This window comes from Pyrgilauda ruficollis, unplaced genomic scaffold, assembly GCF_017590135.1.
Source record: "Pyrgilauda ruficollis isolate IOZ18807 unplaced genomic scaffold, ASM1759013v1 scaffold33, whole genome shotgun sequence".
In the NCBI taxonomy this organism is placed as follows: domain Eukaryota; kingdom Metazoa; phylum Chordata; class Aves; order Passeriformes; family Passeridae; genus Pyrgilauda; species Pyrgilauda ruficollis.
The window spans coordinates 3199539-3218575 of NW_024524711.1; the positions used below are offsets into that span (position 1 = coordinate 3199539).

Sequence of the window (19037 nt, forward strand, 5' to 3'; positions counted from 1 at the left end):
AGAGGAACAGTTGCACTACCATTGGGTTTAAATACATAACCTGTGTCTAGCACAGAACTTTCAAAGTACTTTCTGTATAAAAGATAGTGATAAATGCAAATCGTTGATGAAACCCAGTATGCTGGAAAAGAAACTGAGGGGTGGTTTATGTCTGTAGTAAAAGGGCCATATATGGTTTCTGAGAGCCAGGGAGATACAATAATGACATTTTTCCTAACTGAATGCATGGTTGTATAATGGATATAAGGGATGTGTTAAGAATTCAGCCTGAGGCATTAGAATATTGGAGTAATGATAAACTGTCTGAACTCCAAACTCATGCCAGTGACACAGTGTAGGTACCTGAACCAAACTGGACAGAGTGCAGAACTTTCCTGCCTTGAGGCAAAGTCAGAGAAACCATTGTGGTGGCAGCAAGAGAGACTTCTGTAAATGGTAGGACACACCTGCCCATGTAGGTTCCAGGTGTTCTCATGGCACACCTTCAGGAGAAATGGTCCCAGAGAGCCCTGTGCTACCCAGCTCCAATTGCTAGTTACAAGAGTCAAGTTTTTCAAGCCTCTTTGCTTTATACCAGGGGTTTTAGGAGGTACAAGGGATCAGCACATCTAACTGTCAAAGTTCAAGTGGATTAGTTAAAGGAAATCTATTATGGTAAACAGTTTTACAAGGATTAGTTGTTTTTAAGGTATTTTCAGATTTTGCCTGTGAAGCTGTTGTGCGCTGTTGCTGACTGCAAGAATGTCTTGTTATTGCAGAAGGGTTATGTTTGTACTCGTTAATGGTTCTACTTACCAATTAAGCTTTTTCACCAGCAGGAGAGACAGAGTCCAATGTCTAAAAAATTGTGAATCCTTTACAACTCTGAGGAACTGAAATTTAAGTGACTGGGATGAAAAATTTTACTGGTTCAGTAGTATCTTTTATGTTTAATAGTTGTAAATGTGCAAAAGTATAAATTTGTCTGTACAGTACTTTAAAAAGCATGGAAAAGAAGGTTATTTGTGTCTGGGATGGTGGTCAGCAGGGTGGACAGGGTCCTTCCTTCCACAGCTGTTTTGTTATTAATCTGTGAAGCTGTAAATGTGAGAAGCAGAATTCTGAAAACCAGTCAGGTCTGTCAGACAGAAGTATCTAGAAGGAAACAGGGATGTTGTTGCTCACATGGCTGTTCTCATCAGGGAGGCAGAAAAATACTGACACAACAATATATTTGTCAACCAGTTTAAGGATACATTTTGATATCAAATAATTGAAGGTACATTGTAAAAGATCTTTCCTTCTACAAAGGACTCAGAAATCTATTTATCCTGAAATAATCCCTAAATTTGAAGAAAGAGAAATGAACAGATATTGTCACCATAGTGCTGTGAATAAATCAGAGGTCCTGGGTGCTTGCAAAAACCTGTCTAAAACTTCATAATTTACAGTGCTGGAAAATACTAGATAACTGTGCTTGTATGCTGTCTGTGTTTATACTGTGTGGAAGCTATGGGAAGTATGAAAATAGACTTTCAGTAGTAAAGATTCACTGTTTTTCATAAGTTAAAAAATTTCATATTATGTTTGTTTCTTTTGCTCCTAAACAATTATTACTATATGCTCAGTTTTAGTTTAGGAGCTTTCTGTAGGACCTACAACTGTGTCTAGACACATTCCATGAAAGCATCTTTACCGTTTGCTCAGTGAGTTGAATATATTTTTACTGAGAGACTTTTGGAGGTAATGTCTTCAGGGATTTCCTGGAGGATAATTTTGTATCCTGAAACATAGATAACTAGTTGGGTAATTATATCTCAGTAAAGCCTTCTATTAATAGGTATTCTTGCTTTAATGTTTAGATGTGCTTCTAGAATTCACATCACCATTTTTCAGTTCTTTGTGTTTCTGTAGCTTTGAATGTACAAGAAAAATTTTGTTTGTTTATCAATTGCAGTTTATTATATTTTAAATTATAAATACATGCAATGGTGTCTTTAGAAGACTGTTCCATAGTTAATGGCTATTTACGTATCATCCTGGAACTTCCATTTCTGTCATAATAATGAAAAATGCATGCTTTGTGCAGTTTAAATATGAAGAAATATTTATTTGATTTTTGCTGAAAGATTCATAGATAAAACTCCTTAATGACAGGTCTAGCAGTTTTGGTCCTTGTAGTTCTATTTTTCTGTTGACTTATAAGCCTGTAATACATACAAAGCTCTAAGCCATCAATTTGAAAAAGCAGAGCTTTTAAGAAGAGGCTTGAGTAGTTGTCAGAAGGACAGACTGAGGGCATACAGAAAAATGTATGCTGCTCATAGGGAAAAGCTGCTGGGAGTTTATTGGGCTTTGTCAGGTAGGTGGTTTCACCTGACTCTTAGATTACAAAGTTGAAGTTTTGCTGGGACTAGGTATCTCCAGGAGATCTGGGTCTCAGTGCTGTGGTTTGGGAGCTGAGACAGTCTCACAAGGTTCCTGTTGCTGTTGTTCAGGCTGTTTAATCTGAAGACGGAAATTCTATGAATCAAGACAAGAGTTAAATGGAAGAACATTGGGTAGTGAGGGCCTGTGGCTTTTTGCTGTGGTCAAAGTTAACTTTGAGGAGACACTGTTTAAAAAGTCGGTACCAACAATTTCTGTGGTCACTGCAGCTGTCTACTCAAGGAGACGCCAGCCAGGTGATTGGGCCACTGACAGAGGGCCAGAGGAGGAACGTGGCCGTGGTCAATTCTCTGTACAAACTGCACCAGGCAGTTCTGAAGGTAGGCTTCCTTTGGCATTCCTCTTCTTGCCATAATGTTACCTGCTTGTTCTATCGTGTGCATATGTTTAGTGGATGAGAACTATTGACAAATAGAGCCCAATTTTGTGTTAAGAGCTGCACCTTGCTGTGCATCTGTACAGCTCTTTGAGACTGGGCTGGCCCTTGTAAGCACTACTATATGAACTGTATGACAAATGGCCAATACTAGAAGAATAAAAATATGTTTCTAGAGAATAATCACATCTGACAGTCATTACTTTGTGAGTATAAACAATTGAACTCTTTGTTTTTTCTTATCTGTCTTTGTACTAATCAGTGTGATAGCCCCCTTGCTGCATCTGCTTCAGCCCAAGCTTACGTTTTGCAGGAGACCTTCAATGCTTTCCCACAACTGTGGCTAAATTGAAAAGAGGAAGGAAAGGGTGAAATCAAGAAAAGCAGTAGCTCACAAATATCTGCATACATTATTACTGTGACTAAAGTCTGGCCTGGAAATTTTTCAGGACTAAGCACAGTTATGAATAATTCCAATTTACTGATTTAGTGATGCCAGTTGTTACACAGTCTTTATAAACTAAACCAAACAGTTATATTGGTAGTTGCAGTTAATCGTATTTAAATCCTAGTCTGATTAGAAAAAAGATCATGAGTATTCCTGACTCTGGATATGTTTAAAGAATTTTTAAAAATGCTAAAAAGCCTATAAAATTTCCTTGGATTTTGCAAACAGATGGTAGATCAACTTTTAAGTCTGCTTTTTCTGATGTACTTAGTAATGAACCTCATGTGTCTTAGTGTTGGAGGGAGATCTGATATGATTCAGTCTTTGAGTTCAGTACTTATCTGGCTTAAAAATACTATTGTGTAGCATGTTCAAGACTGTAAGGAAATTGGTAGAATAGTCCTTCAGATCATTCCTTGACTCTCAATTTTAGTATTGTTTGAGCTGTACATAAACAACTATTTAACATGTAGTGCTGTAATTGTCATAATACTGAGAAAGAACAACCATTGCTTCCAATATTTGCCACAGAGCTGCTTGTATAGTCCTCCTTGAATTCTATACTTAGCAGTGGGAGAATACACCAGTTATTTTTATTCTGATTCTGTTAGCCCTTCAGCTAAATTTCAGCTTAACTCCATTGAGTCATTTCTTTGCCAAGGCAGAAGCAGAGTCCATAGGAAATCTGAGAGCAAAGGATTGATGATGCACTGAAAATTCTGTCTGTATAAAGCACACTTGATAGTTATCTGTAAACACTCATTACTAAGGATAACTCAATAGGTTTTTAAATCATGGTGAATATTATGAATTCTAATAATTTTTTGAATGCTAACTATTAACAATTACTTTACAATTTTTAGGTTATTACCAGTCAGAGCTCATTTCCAGCAGCTGCTGAGCAAACGGTCACAACTGCCTTAAAGGTAATTGAATGTCCATATGCTTCAGAGATAGGGCTCAGCTTGGCTTTGCTTGTTACACTTAAAATGGGCACTTATTTCCCACCTATTATTTTACATCAGTATATTCGGTAACAGGTGTACAAATATTCTGACATTTCTAATTTATTGTGTCTGCAGCTACATATGTGTTACCTGTGCCAAATCAGTGCTTGAGTCATGCTTGTATTCAGAATACTCTCATAACGGTCAGGACATAGAAGTCATCTGACTGTGAAAATAAATGTCTTTCTCTGCAGCATTCACACAGCAATAGCTGGATCCTTCATCACCCCCTTCCTCCCCCGACAGACATCAAATTATAATTTTTATGTGACCTGGTACTTTCCTGGAGGGGGATGTGGATGGCAGTGCAGCCTCTGTGGCTGACAGCTCTCCAAGTCTGTCCTGCTGGGCACTGACCTGGGAGGGGCTGTGTGCAGGGGAATGAAGGGCAGCTTGTGTCTGGGGAATGAACAGCTGAGCCAAGTGTGCACCAAAACATGTACATGTACAAACCGGGAATGCCAAATTGCTGTGCACCTTTTTGAGGGAAGGCTTTACACAGAAGCAGCAAGCAGCCTTATTTCTCTACTTTACTGGTAAAATCAGTTAGAGAGAAATGTTATCTTTAGGTTTGGCTCTCCTCTTTAGCATTTTCTAGTGCAAAATAATAAAAAGCACTGATAAAATGAACTGTTTCTTAACATATTGTTGAGGTGTCAAAATGCAAATGCTTCTAGTTTTTGTTTCCTTACTTCTGCCTTTTTCTTATTCTATTTTAGGCAGTCCATGATCTAATGGGTAGTGCTGTTCAGCCGCTACTGAACTCTGTAGGAGATTCAGTGGAAGCTATCATCATCACTATGCACCAGGAAGATTTTTCTGGGTAACTAGAAATATCTTTTAAATTCACCATTGCTTGAGTAAGATGTCTTGCATGTGTGTAATAGATTGTTATTGCTACAATGTCCTTGAAGCAAGAGTGCTTGTTTGTTGAGGGGAAGGTGATGCTTTATGGTTAATGAACACAGGAAGCAGAATTACGCCTATCTGTTGAAACAAATTAATCAGGTAGCATCTGTCTTCTCTCCCTCCCCCTTTTTTTCTTCATATCTGTTGAGTAAAAATCTTTCAAATAGAAAAAGAAAACTGACAAGGGGCCATTTTGGTGCTTTAAAAAGCCCTTTTGCTTTCAAAATGTGGGTTTTTTTGGACAGTCTTCAGAACTGTCAGTATTCCTGTTTCTCAAAGCCTATAACCTGTGATGTAATAGTTAAAATTAACTTTTTAAAAAAATTTAAATCTCAGGTTCAGTATGTTATGCTATTTTTCCCAGTGTGTTTTCATTAAAATTTCCAGGATTCTTTACATGCCAAATATAATTGAGACTTCCTTCCTAAATTTTATTTTGGTTGTCATGCCTGTTCCGACATTGCTTGTATCATCATCAATTGTCCTGTTTTCTGTCTTGAAAATTGACTGAAAATACTATCTTTTCAGAGACATTTTGAATTTTCCTTTTGAATTTTTTTTTTAAACCACATTTTACCCTTACCCTCTTTTGGCACCAGTAGCACAATACCTCTCTAGATGGGCAAACAATTTCCAGCCAAGGGCTAAGTTTTGTTAGATTGCCTGTGTGTTCTTCTAAGTTTGGAAGAGCTCTTTGACCTGACTGTCAGTCAAAGAAAGAGAAGGAGGATTGGTTTGTATCCAGGGGCTTCTGTGCTGCTTCTGTGATACTGACTTTGTAATCCTGGGTTTGGAGGAATCTCAGAGATTTATTCCATACAAAGAACAGGTTTGGGATTGACAGGTTAAATTAGTAACCCTGTGACTTATGTTTATATTTTATGATCCACTTTAGAGTTTTGAATCAACAACTGGGACATTCAAATTTAGGATCTGGATTTCAGGTGTAGGCTCCAAATTGAAGAAGGCTCTGCAGGTTGGGTAGAAGTGGGGTATTGCCCTTTATCTTGTTATTTCTTGTTTCATCTTTTAATTCTTCATGGGCATGGCTGATAAAGAGATATTTTCTGACTATAGTTTCAGAGAGAGTTACATGCTCCATATTCTGAGTAGAAATGAGACTCTACAATTCATGTCATGACTTGATGGGGTAGGAAAAAAGTTTAAAAGAATCCAATAGGTTTTGGTTGTATTTTAAAGATGAATTTAGCTGCCCCTATTTCTTTTTCTTCTCATGTTTTTTTTTCAGATCATTATCCAGCTCAGGAAAACCAGATGTCCCTTGTTCTCTCTACATGAAAGAGCTTCAGGGTTTTATAGCAAGAGTCATGAGCGACTACTTCAGACACTTTGAGTGTTTTGACTTTGTCTTTGATAACACTGAAGCCATGGCTCAGAGAGCAATTGAGCTTTTCATTCGCAATGCCAGTCTAATCAGGCCCCTCGGAGAAGGTGGGAAGATGCGCCTGGCAGCGGATTTTGCACAGGTACCCTCAGTGCTGATTTCTGCTTTTTAGTGTCATTTCACTGAAATGTATCAATGCTTTTGTCCCCATTGAAGTGTAAACAGGCAGTTGTAGAGATTGGTGCATTCCAGGTCTAAACATCCTCTCTGATAAGATACTGGATCCTGAGAAATGCATCCACTAAGTCAATGAAGATCCCTCACCACTGTAAGGCACATTCAGGGCGGTCTGACAGCTTCCTGTCCAGGTGAATGTTGCATTGAAATTCAGCTGCATCTTGGCATGTTGTCCCACTTGGCCAACCTCTGTGGCACGTCCATCATTTGCCACCATTCATTCACTTCATTCTTTCTCTCTCTTCTAATGGAATATGGTGTGTCACTTCCTTAATCACTCTATATATCACGGTGCCCACAGTGGTTAATGGCTAGCTCAGCTGCTTTGCAGTGAAGGAGACAAGCTAAAGAAACATCAATATCCTGGGCAAGAGCTGCCCTATGGAAAACAGAAGGGCAGTTGTCTTGTGAGATTGTTTTCGTGACCCAGTTGACTGACCTGCATCTCAGCTTTGCTTAACTCCTGTGCAGGTCTGAACAAAAGAAATTGCCAGATACATATCCACTACCTGTCTGTGTTATCTACTATATCAAAATTTAATTTGTCTGCAGTACCACTGTATGGTTAATGTGCCAAAGAACCAGGCATCCATGGATCAATCTGAGGCTGCCATTTATTATTATCCAAGTGGAAAAGGTAATTAGCACCAGCTGTCTGCATACTGAGTGCTGATTTTGGCTGGCAGGTAACTGAGGTAGGAGAGGAAGGCAGGGAGGAAGGAATTGCTGCCACCTCCACTCCTTCTTGTGGCCGCTTTGTATCATTTGCCTGTGAATTACACACTCCTGAGTAAAATTTTTTCATTCATTACTCAAAAATAGCAAATCAGCCCTTAACCACAGAAATGAAGGGGAAGTTTTCAATTGCTTTCAGCGAGAAGGTTCCATTCCCTTCTCTATTTTGAAGACAATGGCATAAAATTGGAAGCAAAAAAAGGACATTTGACTCTTCCTGTGGAAGGAATAGAGATAATTTTTGTAATTTATGCTAATTTTAACTAAAGTAAGTCATATAAATTTGGAAAATATTTTCACCTGATTGTACAGTAAAAGCATCAGATCTAAGCATTTGTTATTATCTAAAAATATAACTTCTTTATAATTTTTTAAACACTGATTTTTCTCATTCTTACATGGGCTACCTTTTAAGTGAAAAATGAAGATATATTTTCATAGAGTGTAGAGGAATTTGCATGGTCTTCCCCACTGTCCTGAGTATAACTCCTCAATGGACAACTGTGTAGAGATAAATATTCTGATTTCTTTTGTACCACAGTATCAAAAAAAAAAAGGTTTTAATTAATTTCTGTCTCCTGCCTTCAACTGTTGCTGCATCTGGGAGCTTGTGTTTTTCTTTTCTTCACATTGCACTGCATTCTTGGCTTGTTTCAAAGTGGGCTTATGACAAGAAATCTGTGTCCAACCATCTGCAGGAGCCAACTCAGTGCTCCCTCTGTGCCTTAGAGCATCTCTGCACAGAGCTCCTCTGGGTGTCCCAGGCTGCACAGGGGCTGTAGTGTCCAGAATGGCCTGGACACTCTGTCCTCTTGCTCAGGATAGAAGGAAAAGAACTGAAACATTCTGTAAGTGGATGCTGCCTTATATCCACGTTTTCTGGGATGTGTGTGCTCCTCCCCAAAACCTGGTGGATTTTGTGCACGTGCCCACGATGCCAGCTCCTGGGAGCCGGGCAGGAAGGTGGTTGTTGCTCTGACCCAGCCAGGAGTCCTGGTGTAAAGGCAGCTTTAGTGAGGACTAGGAGAGGTTGCTGCTGCTTTTGGCTGAGGAGGGTAGGGAGCAGGTATTTAGCTGGGCTGCTGGCTTGATGAGAAGGATAAATTTTTCCAAATGGCCATAAGTGCCGTGTGCAGGGGTTTTTTGCAGTCCCAGAAAGGCACTGCATTGTTGGACTAAAGCCAAACCCAAAGGAAGCAACCTGCCTGGAAAGATACTGTGTGTAGGAGTAGGTTTGTTTATAAACTGTTTTTACTTGTCTTCTGTCTTGTAAAGTAATTTTGAATTTTCTCTATGCAAAAAAGGGTTACATGTTTCTGCTCAGAACTGACTTTTGAGATCTAAAACCCCGTCTGGTATTGTGGGTTGCTTGCAAGCAAAAGACCTGGGCAGAAATCTGTCCAGAAGCTTTGATTAGTTTGAGTTCTTATTATAAACACACATGCAATGAATCAAATAACCTTTGATTGCATCAGATTTTGGGTATCTCATGCTTACTCACATTCTTTCAGGGCACTCACAGAGTTACAGCTGCGTTATACTCAGCAAGAATAGCTTTGGCTGAGAGTCTGATTTGAAAATTTTTGCACTGAAAACTTGTCTTACTGATAAGTTGCCTCAAAACAACAGGTGTCCACAGAGAAGGGAGAAAATGGATTTCAAGTTCTCTTCATTCAGAACTGGGTTTGCTGAGGTGCATAACAGCCAATTTTCTGGAGTGAGGCTCAGCTACTCATACATCAGGAATTACTGCTGTAGCTCTGTTGAGTTCTCTGTCTTACCCTGTTTGCAGTGTCAGTGTGGCAATTGGCTGTCCTGTGCTTTACAGATTTCTCAGCAGTGAGACCAGGTGTGTGCTACTGTGGCAGCTGTAAACAGAGCTATGATAGGCTTGAAATATGCCTGAATATCATTAATGTGATTACATGTAAATCAGTGCTTACAGGAACACAGGAACATTGCAAGCCCTAGGAAATGTGCACAGCACTGCAAGGTTGTTATTGTGCAGTGCCACAGTTCCTTGGGAGTCTCATTTGAAACATTTCCAGGCTGAGTTCAGCTCTTTTCATGCTCTTGGTTTTTATGCAAGCAATTGCACAAGATTACTTTTCAGCTCACTCCTATATACACCAAAATCAGCTTGTTTTATTTGGTTTTGTATTTTCAAGGTGCCCATAATTCAATACTCACATATTTAATACTAAATTTCACTTTTTAATTCAGTACTTGTCAGACTGAAAAATAAATGTTCTCCTGGAGGCAAGCAAGCCAGCAACCCTGATGGTTTTCAACACTTCTGTTTCTGGGGAGTGCAAGTTCTTCTCCACAGGACCTTTTAACTTGCTTGGTGTTCAGAGTTGTTACAGCACTTAGGCACAATCTGGGATTGTGGCTTGTAGTTCAAGCCTTCCTATAACCTGGTGGAAGTGCTGGAAAATGCAGCAAAGCATGAACTATTTTTATTGATCCTGTTAGAGCTAATATTATTCTCTATATGCTTTTCTGTATTTCTTATCTAGGCATCATTTATGGTTGGGATTTTTGGCATTGTTCAGTACTGTGTTCAGACTGTTTTGATTGGGTACAGTTAATGCTGCCACTAATTCTTCTAGTCTTTCTCAAAAAATTACTGCAAAATATTTGGGTTTTGTTGAATTTTCCTAGAAAAATGTTTTTATGGTAGAAGTTTACAATGCTAAATTCTAGTGTAGAAGAGCTGTTCCTACCTGCTGGCTAGATGATGGTCAGAATCTGGTTTCCTGATTCAATATGTTACATTAAAAAAAAAGCAAGATTATTAGGCATTTGCATTTCTTTAAATGAAGACAGATTTGCTCATTTGATCAAACATGATGATACAAGTGTAAAAGTGCTTTTTATAATTTTTCCTAAAAAATTTGCTTTCTAGTTTCTTACAGAGAAATGAGAGCAGCAGGATGCTGTAATCACAGTTGTAGTCATAAAGACAGAAACTACTAAAGCTAAAATACATTTAATGTTTAGTGCTAATTAACTTCCTGGAAAGAGGGAATTATTTGCTGATGTGTGTTATTTTAGAGGTGTTTCAGCTAAAGGATTTACTTAAACATCAGCTGTTTTGGAATTGCTGCACTGGGGAGAAATCAAATTGCACTTCCCTTCAAGGCCAGCTTCTTTCATATAATAGTTCAGCTCTTCTGCTCCCTTGCTTGTTAAAGCATTCTGTCCTGGTGAATGGCTAGAAAAAAGCATTTTGAGGTAACATTTAGAAACTTGGAATTCATCTTGGCCAGGAGGAAATGTAATTGCTAAAAATTTAATGTTAAGATTTTCCAGCTGAAAAAACAGCTGTTTAAGTAATGAGAGATCTTGAAAATACCACAATAGGCACTAAAAAATAACTTCACTATGGGTTTTTTTAAAGCACTCTTCAATATATATGCATTATCTGTATCTAGACTACGTATTAACTTCACCCTTGGGTTGCTGAACATAATCCAATTAGAGAAGCCAGGCATGTGATGTATTTTTTTCAATATGGCCAGCCAGTGAATAGTTCAACAGATAATTGACCACCTAGCCATGGGCTATGGCAGAGTCATATCAGAAGAAAAGATAATATTGCCTTTTTGGGCTTAGATAGCATTAACCATTGAAATGAAGCATATGTTGGGCAGGCACCTGCCACTGTGTCCTGCAAAGCATAGCAAACTAACATGAATAAATCATGGAAAAGCAATGGGTTTTGAACAAAGCTAAAAGAAACAAGTCATTAGGCCTTCTTCTGTTCTATCTGCTGCTTGCTTTTTGGCAAGCACATTCATCTCCTAATGCTCCCCTTGGATTCTGTGCTAATGACAATATCACATCAAGCCTCTGCGGTTGCAAATTACTGCTTGAACACCTGATTTATCACTGAATTTAACCTGAGTGTTTGAATTTTCAAATTCGCAGTTTGGAAGGAAAATTTGTAAAAGAAGCAGAAAATACTACTTACCCTTTTATAGGTAAAGTCCACAGGACGTGGCTGAGTGAGAGGCCTTGCACACATAATACAAATACCGGCTGCCAACAGCCAAAAGCATCCCCTGATGTAAGAGCTCGCTGACAGGCTCTGAAACCCTAGCTGTGTATCACAGCAGAGGCTGCTGGAGTAGAGCTGGCTGTGTGAATCAACAGTTGATGCCGTTTCAGGTGATGACAGGTAACACAACCAGAAGTGATGCACGCTCAGCTCTCTGCCCAATTCCAGCACCTTGAAAACAGCAGCTGTTCCAGCCCAATGGTTCCTCCCCAGCACTTGCTCCTGGGCTGGCACAGTGCTCAGCAGAGACACTAAACCCCTCTCAGTGGCCTCAGAAGTGATTGTGACAGCAGAAGGATGCCACAGCATCCCACCGTGTCACTGGGATGAGATAAACACCTAAAATTCAAGGAAAGAAAACAGTTATTGTGTGAATTATGCTGTTTATTGGAGAGAGATTGGGTTATAACACAAAAACTAGTATTGTAAAGTTAGAAAAAAAAAGAGTTTCTGTGGTTTATGTACATTTTTACCACATTAGTTTTCACTCATTCCCACTCTTCGTGAGTCAATGTGAGATAGTATAGTATGCTGCAAAGCTTAAAAACAATATTTTTCTTTGGCAGCTATTACTTCACGAATCCACCATCTGCTGCCATTAAATCTATCTAGTTCTAGCAATACTAATAATTTCCTACAGTGAATAAAGGTTGAAGATGAAGTAATAGAATTTTCCAAAGTAATTTTTCTTCTTTAGTACTTAAGACTAAAAATTTTAATTTATGGAAACCACGAAGTATATTCAAGAGAATTCATTTAAATTTGTTTTAATAAGGAATTGGTTAAGCTGTAGAAGGTTTCACTTAACGTCTCATTACTTCATATTATGTTCCAGGAGCGAAACAATCTTTTAAAACTTATTAAGCAAAATTATATTCTGCTATGCTGTTGTTTCTTCCCCCCACGAGTACCGTTTGATCTGCGCATCTCTGTTTCCGCAAGTCAGGCTGGCAGTTTGTTGCCTGTTATCAAAGTCTCTAAAGAGCCTAAAGGAATTATCTTCTCCCTGGTCCCTCACAGCTACAAGCCCACAGCTCCCGCCAGAGCTGGGACACCAGTTCCTGCAGGATATCAGTTGCTTCCAGCTGCCCCCAGCCAATAATGATGCCTGAAACGAAGCTCTGGAGAAATCAGTCTTGCTCCCATTTGTTTTTCAGGATCTGTAGGGCTCTTGTATCATGATGCAGCAAAGCATACTTGGTTAGCTCCTTGTTTTGGCTGCTTGCTCCTGATCCTGTGTGGCACACCAGCCTCTTGGCTCCCACCTGTGCTCCTGGGGCACCTGGGGGAACAACATGCTGAACATGCTTCATTGGAGCTTGGAGTTGGAGCCCCTCCTGCAGCAGCTCCTGCAGAGCCTGCCTTCCCTGGGAGCATGCCCTCACTCCCTTGTGCAGCAGATTCAGCACAGCAGCTGGTGGCTCCTGAGCCACAGGGACATTGACCTCCCACCTGCTTGCAGGAGAGGTGACCTCATCCTCAGGGTGTAGAGAGGGGCCATTTCACAGCCTAAAGATTTTGGGACCAAAAAGTGCAGCAGGCAAAAGGAAGCCAGGCTGTTACTCAGGTCTGGAGCCTTATTTCCTTATTTCCTTATATCCTGGATTTTTTATTCACTTTCTTCTCCATTCTATCTCCATAAAATGCAGATTTCAAATGGCCTGGAAGTGCCTGATGTGGGCAGGTACACAGAGGTCCCCGGGCTCAGGCAGTGGCTGTGCACTGCCCTTGGGAAAGCTCTGTGGGGCATTCCCCATTGCTTTCCACCTCTCCTGGTCTGCAGGGGAAGCCAAGATGCTTGGGTTGGACCCTATGGTTTTCCCAGCTGTGCCTGAGGGTCAGGTAGGGGATTACTCCTACAGACATGATCCACCTCACCTATTTCAGGTGTCCACCTTGGAGAAAGGTGCATCCCCGCCCAAGAGTGGCTGTTTCTTGCCACTGCCTTTGAAAAGAACCTGTAGATTTTGAGAAGCTGGTGAGATGACTCTTATCCTGCCACCTGCTTTTGAAGAGGGATGCCTGAAGTATATAGCCTTGATTTGCATTCTTCACTAATTTAAGTTCTTCTGGGTTTAGATGAACTATGACATCATAGTTCCCTGCACCCTGTTCATGCTGGAATCCCAGCAAAGTTTTGTGCTCTTGGTGAAGCTGGTGGCCCAGCAGCCATCTCTGTCTGAGGAAATGGTGCAGCTGGAAAAAATAATATTATAGTACTAAAGACTTCACTGTAAACAGTGTCATATCACAAACACTTTGAAACTCTTTCAGCAATATTACTTACAAGGGAAACTCACTGTATGGTGGTTTTGATCTTGTTATTTATTTTAACTGTCATCCTTTGAAACTTAGTTTAATTGTGCATTATATGTAAATCAAAGTCTGAATAGTCTTTCAAGTTGGGGATTTTAGAAAACAGAGAATAAAGCTTGATCCCTTATTTGGCTGACACTTCAGGAATGCAAAAAATAAAGACTTAAGCCATGTCTGAGTAAAATTACCTGTAGGGGGTTTTAAGTGGTGGTCTTTGTATTGGTGTGCACATTAACTGAAATTTTGCTGTGTAATGTTCATGTTCCAGAAGGGAAACTATTCTTTCTCACTTCTGTGTCCTCACTGTTAATGAAGAGCCAGTGACAGAATTTAGATGTAAAAACCCAAGTGGAGCCTGGCTCTTCTTCAAAAAAGCTGAACTCGCATGCTTCAACAACAGAAAGTGTTTTAAACTTGATTGTTTTTAAAGATGGCTGCTCTAACTAAGAAACCCAACAGTATGAAAATAAGTATGGAAGTAATGGTCTTACTCTTCAACCATGATTCCATATGGCCCCTTGGCAATAGATCACAGCTGCCTTCTATCTAATGTGTGTAGGTTTTTTGCCCCAAAATTTGGGGCCTGCTGTTCAAGAAAGAATAATTTTAACCTTGTCCTTCACCCAAGGAAAGGGTGCCCAGCTGAAATGTGCCTGCAGTTTTACTGCTTTAGCCGTGGTTTGTGGAGACTTGCCTAGATTTGCTTTCTTCCCAGGCTGTGGTCAGATTTTTGGGATATTGACACAAGTGCTTCATTAGGAAATTCATCACCAACAAAATAAACCTGCTGCAAGAAACAAAGCTTTAGTCTCAGAAAGCTCACGAGGCCCCTTCTGTTGTTATGCACAGACTGTCTCTGTCATTTGTCACGAAATGCTTATTGTGTTGCCAAGAAAAAGGCAGAAGTCTTGGCTTGGGCAACATAACATGAAAGGAAAAGAGAGCTTCTTGTCTTAGTTCAGCCACCAGAGAGAAGTCACTGACTTAGTCTGCAAGTTTGGATTATTGCTTAAAGACAGGCTACTTCAACAGCAGGTGTTATGTTTTGGGGGAATCTAATTCAAATGGAACTGTTTTGTAGATGGAGTTGGCAGTAGCACCGCTGTGCCGGCGAGTCTCTGACTTGGGAAAGTCTTACAGACAGCTGAGGTCATTCAGGTGAGTTGCAGTCCCAGTATGACTAAACTGTATTTCAAAACTGATTTATTACCTCCTGTTAGTTCTGATTGAACTGAGAGCTTTTTTGGCAACACCCACCTGCAAATTAGAAATAGATTAAAGTTCTTTTAAATTTTATGCAGAGTATAACTATGATTTAACAATCTTTGTCATGCAAATGTTGGCCAAATTGTACTTTTTTGTGTTGCTTTCAGTACATCTTCTGTATGACAGCGAATTCTATACTTACCTTAAATGTTTTCACTGAAATACAAAATTTACAGTCCTGTGTTTCTTAATTACAATAGGCAACTGCTGTAAATTTTTGCAAACTGGACCTGTGTTGGAAACTCAAGATGCAGAGTAGGGGCAAAAACCTCGATGGTTCAATCCTAACTCAATATTGCCACCACATAGAGGCACTTTTCTAATGCATAAGATAAGCTTTTTCTTCATTTAATGAGTGTATTGTTACATTTTTCCAGACCACTTCTGTTCCAGACCAGTGAGCATATTGCCAGTAGCCCAGCTCTGGGAGAGGTTATTCCATTCAGCATTATTCTTCAGTTCTTATTTACAAGAGCACCACCAGAGCTAAAATCACCCTTCCAGGTAATAAGATCAACCTGTCTTTTATTTTCAGATGTCCTAAGGTGCAACGAGCATTGTAGTTTGCCCTAGCTGTTTTAGATAAAAGTTATTCAAATGCATATTTTATATAATTTTTTTGGTTTTGTTTTTATTGTGGAAAAGGCTGTATAATAATTGGTTTACTAAATTGATTGATTGATTGATTGATTAATAGGAGGGGTACGATAACCTGATATTAAATAGACTCTCAGTTCTTTACTGTTCTGTCAGCTCACAGTAGAAGTTGCAGACCTTTCCCCAGACTGCAAATTGCCTGGAATCCTTCTCTTGTAAGATGCAGGAAATCTAGATAAAAACCCTGTCAGAAATGGGCCAACAGCTGATGCAGGAGATGACCTCTGAGCTCCCAAATAACATACTGGGCTATTCCTGTTAATTGTCTTTGATTTCTTAATTCATTCTGCATCACTGCAGTGTTGAGAGCCTCATGTGGCTTTCATTTATGTCATCCATGATTCTGAAATTGGTGTGTGTGTTTCCCTCTTTGCATTTTGTGTAATTGGTGTTTGTGTTTCTCTGTACCAGAGGGCTGAGTGGTCCATTGCCCGCTACTCCCAGTGGCTCGATGATCATCCATCTGAAAAAGACAGGCTTGCTCTCATACGGTAAAAATCCTGCTTCTTTCTTCTCTACATTTATGATAATGGAGCAGTAACTTATCTGCACACTAGGACTCTTGAAAAGTAAAAAAAAATGTGCCTCAGGAGATGTATCATAAATACCATTACCTTCTCTCCACTCATGGGATGAGTTGCAAAGTGGCAGAAATATAAACTGAACTCCACTGCCCTGTACTCAGTGCCTTTGGAAGGAGCACATAATCCTCTTGTAAAGGAAGTAAACCATGCACAATGATGGCTTAAATTAATAATGAGTTTTTGCAAAACTGTCCCTCTCTCCTAACAGCAGCAAGACTGCAGCTGTTATCTGTATCAGGAAAGAAAAGCTCTCAAAGCTTAACCGATATAAATGTCGGTAGAAATCTAAAACTGGAAGACCCTTGTTACACACCTGGAATGTTACTCTTCAGGAAATCAGCCCATGATCTTTAGAAAGTAATAATTACATCAGATTTTTGAAATCTTGCTAGGGTAGATGACTTCATAGCTAAATGTTATTTTGCATCTTAAGATGTTAGGAAAAGTTATGAAGAATCTTTTTTAAAATCAAGCAAATTTTTAAGGTATATTAGAGAGCAAATTTGTATGAACATGACAAAACCAACCTGGGGATCCTCAGGATTCAAGACTCAGATGATCATTTGGCTCCTAAAGCCCTAAACTTTCCAGCATCTTCTCAGTGACCTTGGTGTCCCCCACAGCAGTGACCTGGGACATGCAGCTGCACCGGGCTCCATCTGACCTGGGAGCCAGCTCTGTCCTTGAGCTACCATGCCTGGATGTTGCCAGCTTTTGCTGGAGTGATAAAAGCTGACTTTTACATTCCAGCCAACAGTGATTGTGCCTCAGAAATTCAACTGTTTTCTGTCCACACTTCTAAAGCAGCCAAGAGGAGTCTGCTATAAATACTTACACTTCCTGAAGCTGATAGCACCACACAGTCCTGTGTAAGAGATCAGGCCAGATGAGGAGATACTAGCTGATCACCAGTAGATGTTACTAGGATTTATTTCTGAAATATTAAAATACAAGCTGTGTCTCTTCATATGTGTATTTTTTGAAAATCATACTTGTGATTAGTCTAGTTTGTCTACAAAACCAGCTTTTCTTGAATCTCAAGGCATGACACTGAATTACAGGGACATAGGTGATAGGTGCAGGATTGACAGAGCTGTATATGTAATCAGCTATGAATATTTTGATTGTCATTTCTGTCCTGATAGTACTAGCAACACTGGCAGTGTTGAATCTCTGATATAGTAGGGAAAGCAGGGAATGCAAATCACTTGAAAACTGGTGGGATTTTTTTCTCTTCAATTTGTTTTCCCAAGTTTGAAAATGCCATCCGTAAACTACAACACATTTTTTTCTTTGTCTGCAATTAAATTTCATCCAGACTGATTCAGTTAATGGGCGTGCTGGTGGTCATGTTCAGACACTGATAAATTGTTCTGACCATGGAGGTATTAAGGAACAAACCTTGGGATGAGGCTTTTAGGCTGAGACAGTGTCATCCATTAGACCAAGTAGCAAAGCTGGAATACTTAAGTTTTCCTTTCAATCCTTTCACTGAATCCTTTATTCATTTTTCATGGCTGGTTATCCATGCAGGCAAGCAGACATCAATCACTAGTATGACCATGGATCACTCATATTTTCTTTAATACTCTATTGGAAGATTTCTGAGCCAGCTCTTTGTGTGTCTCATATGAACCCAAGTTGAACTGCAGGTGTCTTGCTCTTCTGTCAGTCACCCTCTTCATGCTTTTCCGCCTGTAGTGGTTCAGCTGTGTGAGTTGAACTTTGGATGTTTGGAGCCTTCAGATCCCTGCCCTGGCCTATATCAAGATATTATCTTTTTGTTTGCTGCAGCCTTGCAAATGGTAATTTTGTGCAACTTCCCTTTGTAACAACTGTGCAATTACTCTAGGGAGCTGCTGCCTAGATATTAATTTCCTTGTGTTACCAGGATCCTTCTAGCTTCATATTAAAGCTAATTGGAGTGCTTCTTCCGCTCTGTAGGTCTTAAATGCTTCGCTTGCAACGTGGTGTGAATGGTATGAATTAGTCCCATTCTGAGCATTTTTGTGCATTTCTTTCTGCTTGTATTCAGCATGGGGGTGGTATTTACCTGGCCAGAGGTATATTTGCCAGACTCCCTTTATAGACAACAGAGAGAAACAGGCGCTGCTGGGGCTGATTCATCTCATCCTGAAGCAGGTACCTAAAATAGGTCAGTTGCATTGTGTCCTGAAAGCTCCCATTTTCTCTGTTCAGTGAATGGAGTGTGGGCTGGGACACAGGGGCTCTCTCAGGCAGCCAGCTGCCCTGCAGACATTTAAAGTTAGGTGAGATGACCCTGCTGCAGGTGTCCTCCCCGAGCAGGGATTGTGTTGAAAAGAGCATTTCTTAAGTGGCCAGGGCAATTTTCTTTCCTTTTTCTTTCTAAATTAAGCTTGAAAACTCAACTTTTCTTCCATAAAAGAAACCCTATTAGACATGACAGGATTTGAGCCAGCCTGAAGGACAGTTCATCCATCCAAGGGCCAAATTCTTACCTTTGCCATTAGAGTGTGTGTTATTATTAAAGCTTATGCCTTATTCAAGCTCACCCTTGCTGAAGCAGAGTTGAAAGCCAGACCCAGTGAAGGGTTCATTTCCAAAAGGGAGCTGTTTTGCCCACTCACCTGCCCGGGGCAGGGACAAATGGCAGCTCGGGGAGCATCGTGAGGGCCCCATCTGAGC

General features: G+C 40.0%; 1 protein-coding gene across 1 annotated transcript in view; it reads left to right on the plus strand.

The window, feature by feature from the left end:
* Window positions 1-19037, plus strand: part of COG5 (component of oligomeric golgi complex 5) — a 174508-nt gene that overhangs the window by 147494 nt on the left and 7977 nt on the right. The window contains exons 15-21 of the mRNA XM_041474602.1: window positions 2637-2747; window positions 4115-4177; window positions 4978-5081; window positions 6417-6654; window positions 14945-15021; window positions 15507-15633; window positions 16198-16277. Of these exons, the coding sequence (XP_041330536.1) occupies window positions 2637-2747; window positions 4115-4177; window positions 4978-5081; window positions 6417-6654; window positions 14945-15021; window positions 15507-15633; window positions 16198-16277 (800 nt within the window). The remainder of the gene's footprint in view (window positions 1-2636; window positions 2748-4114; window positions 4178-4977; window positions 5082-6416; window positions 6655-14944; window positions 15022-15506; window positions 15634-16197; window positions 16278-19037) is intronic.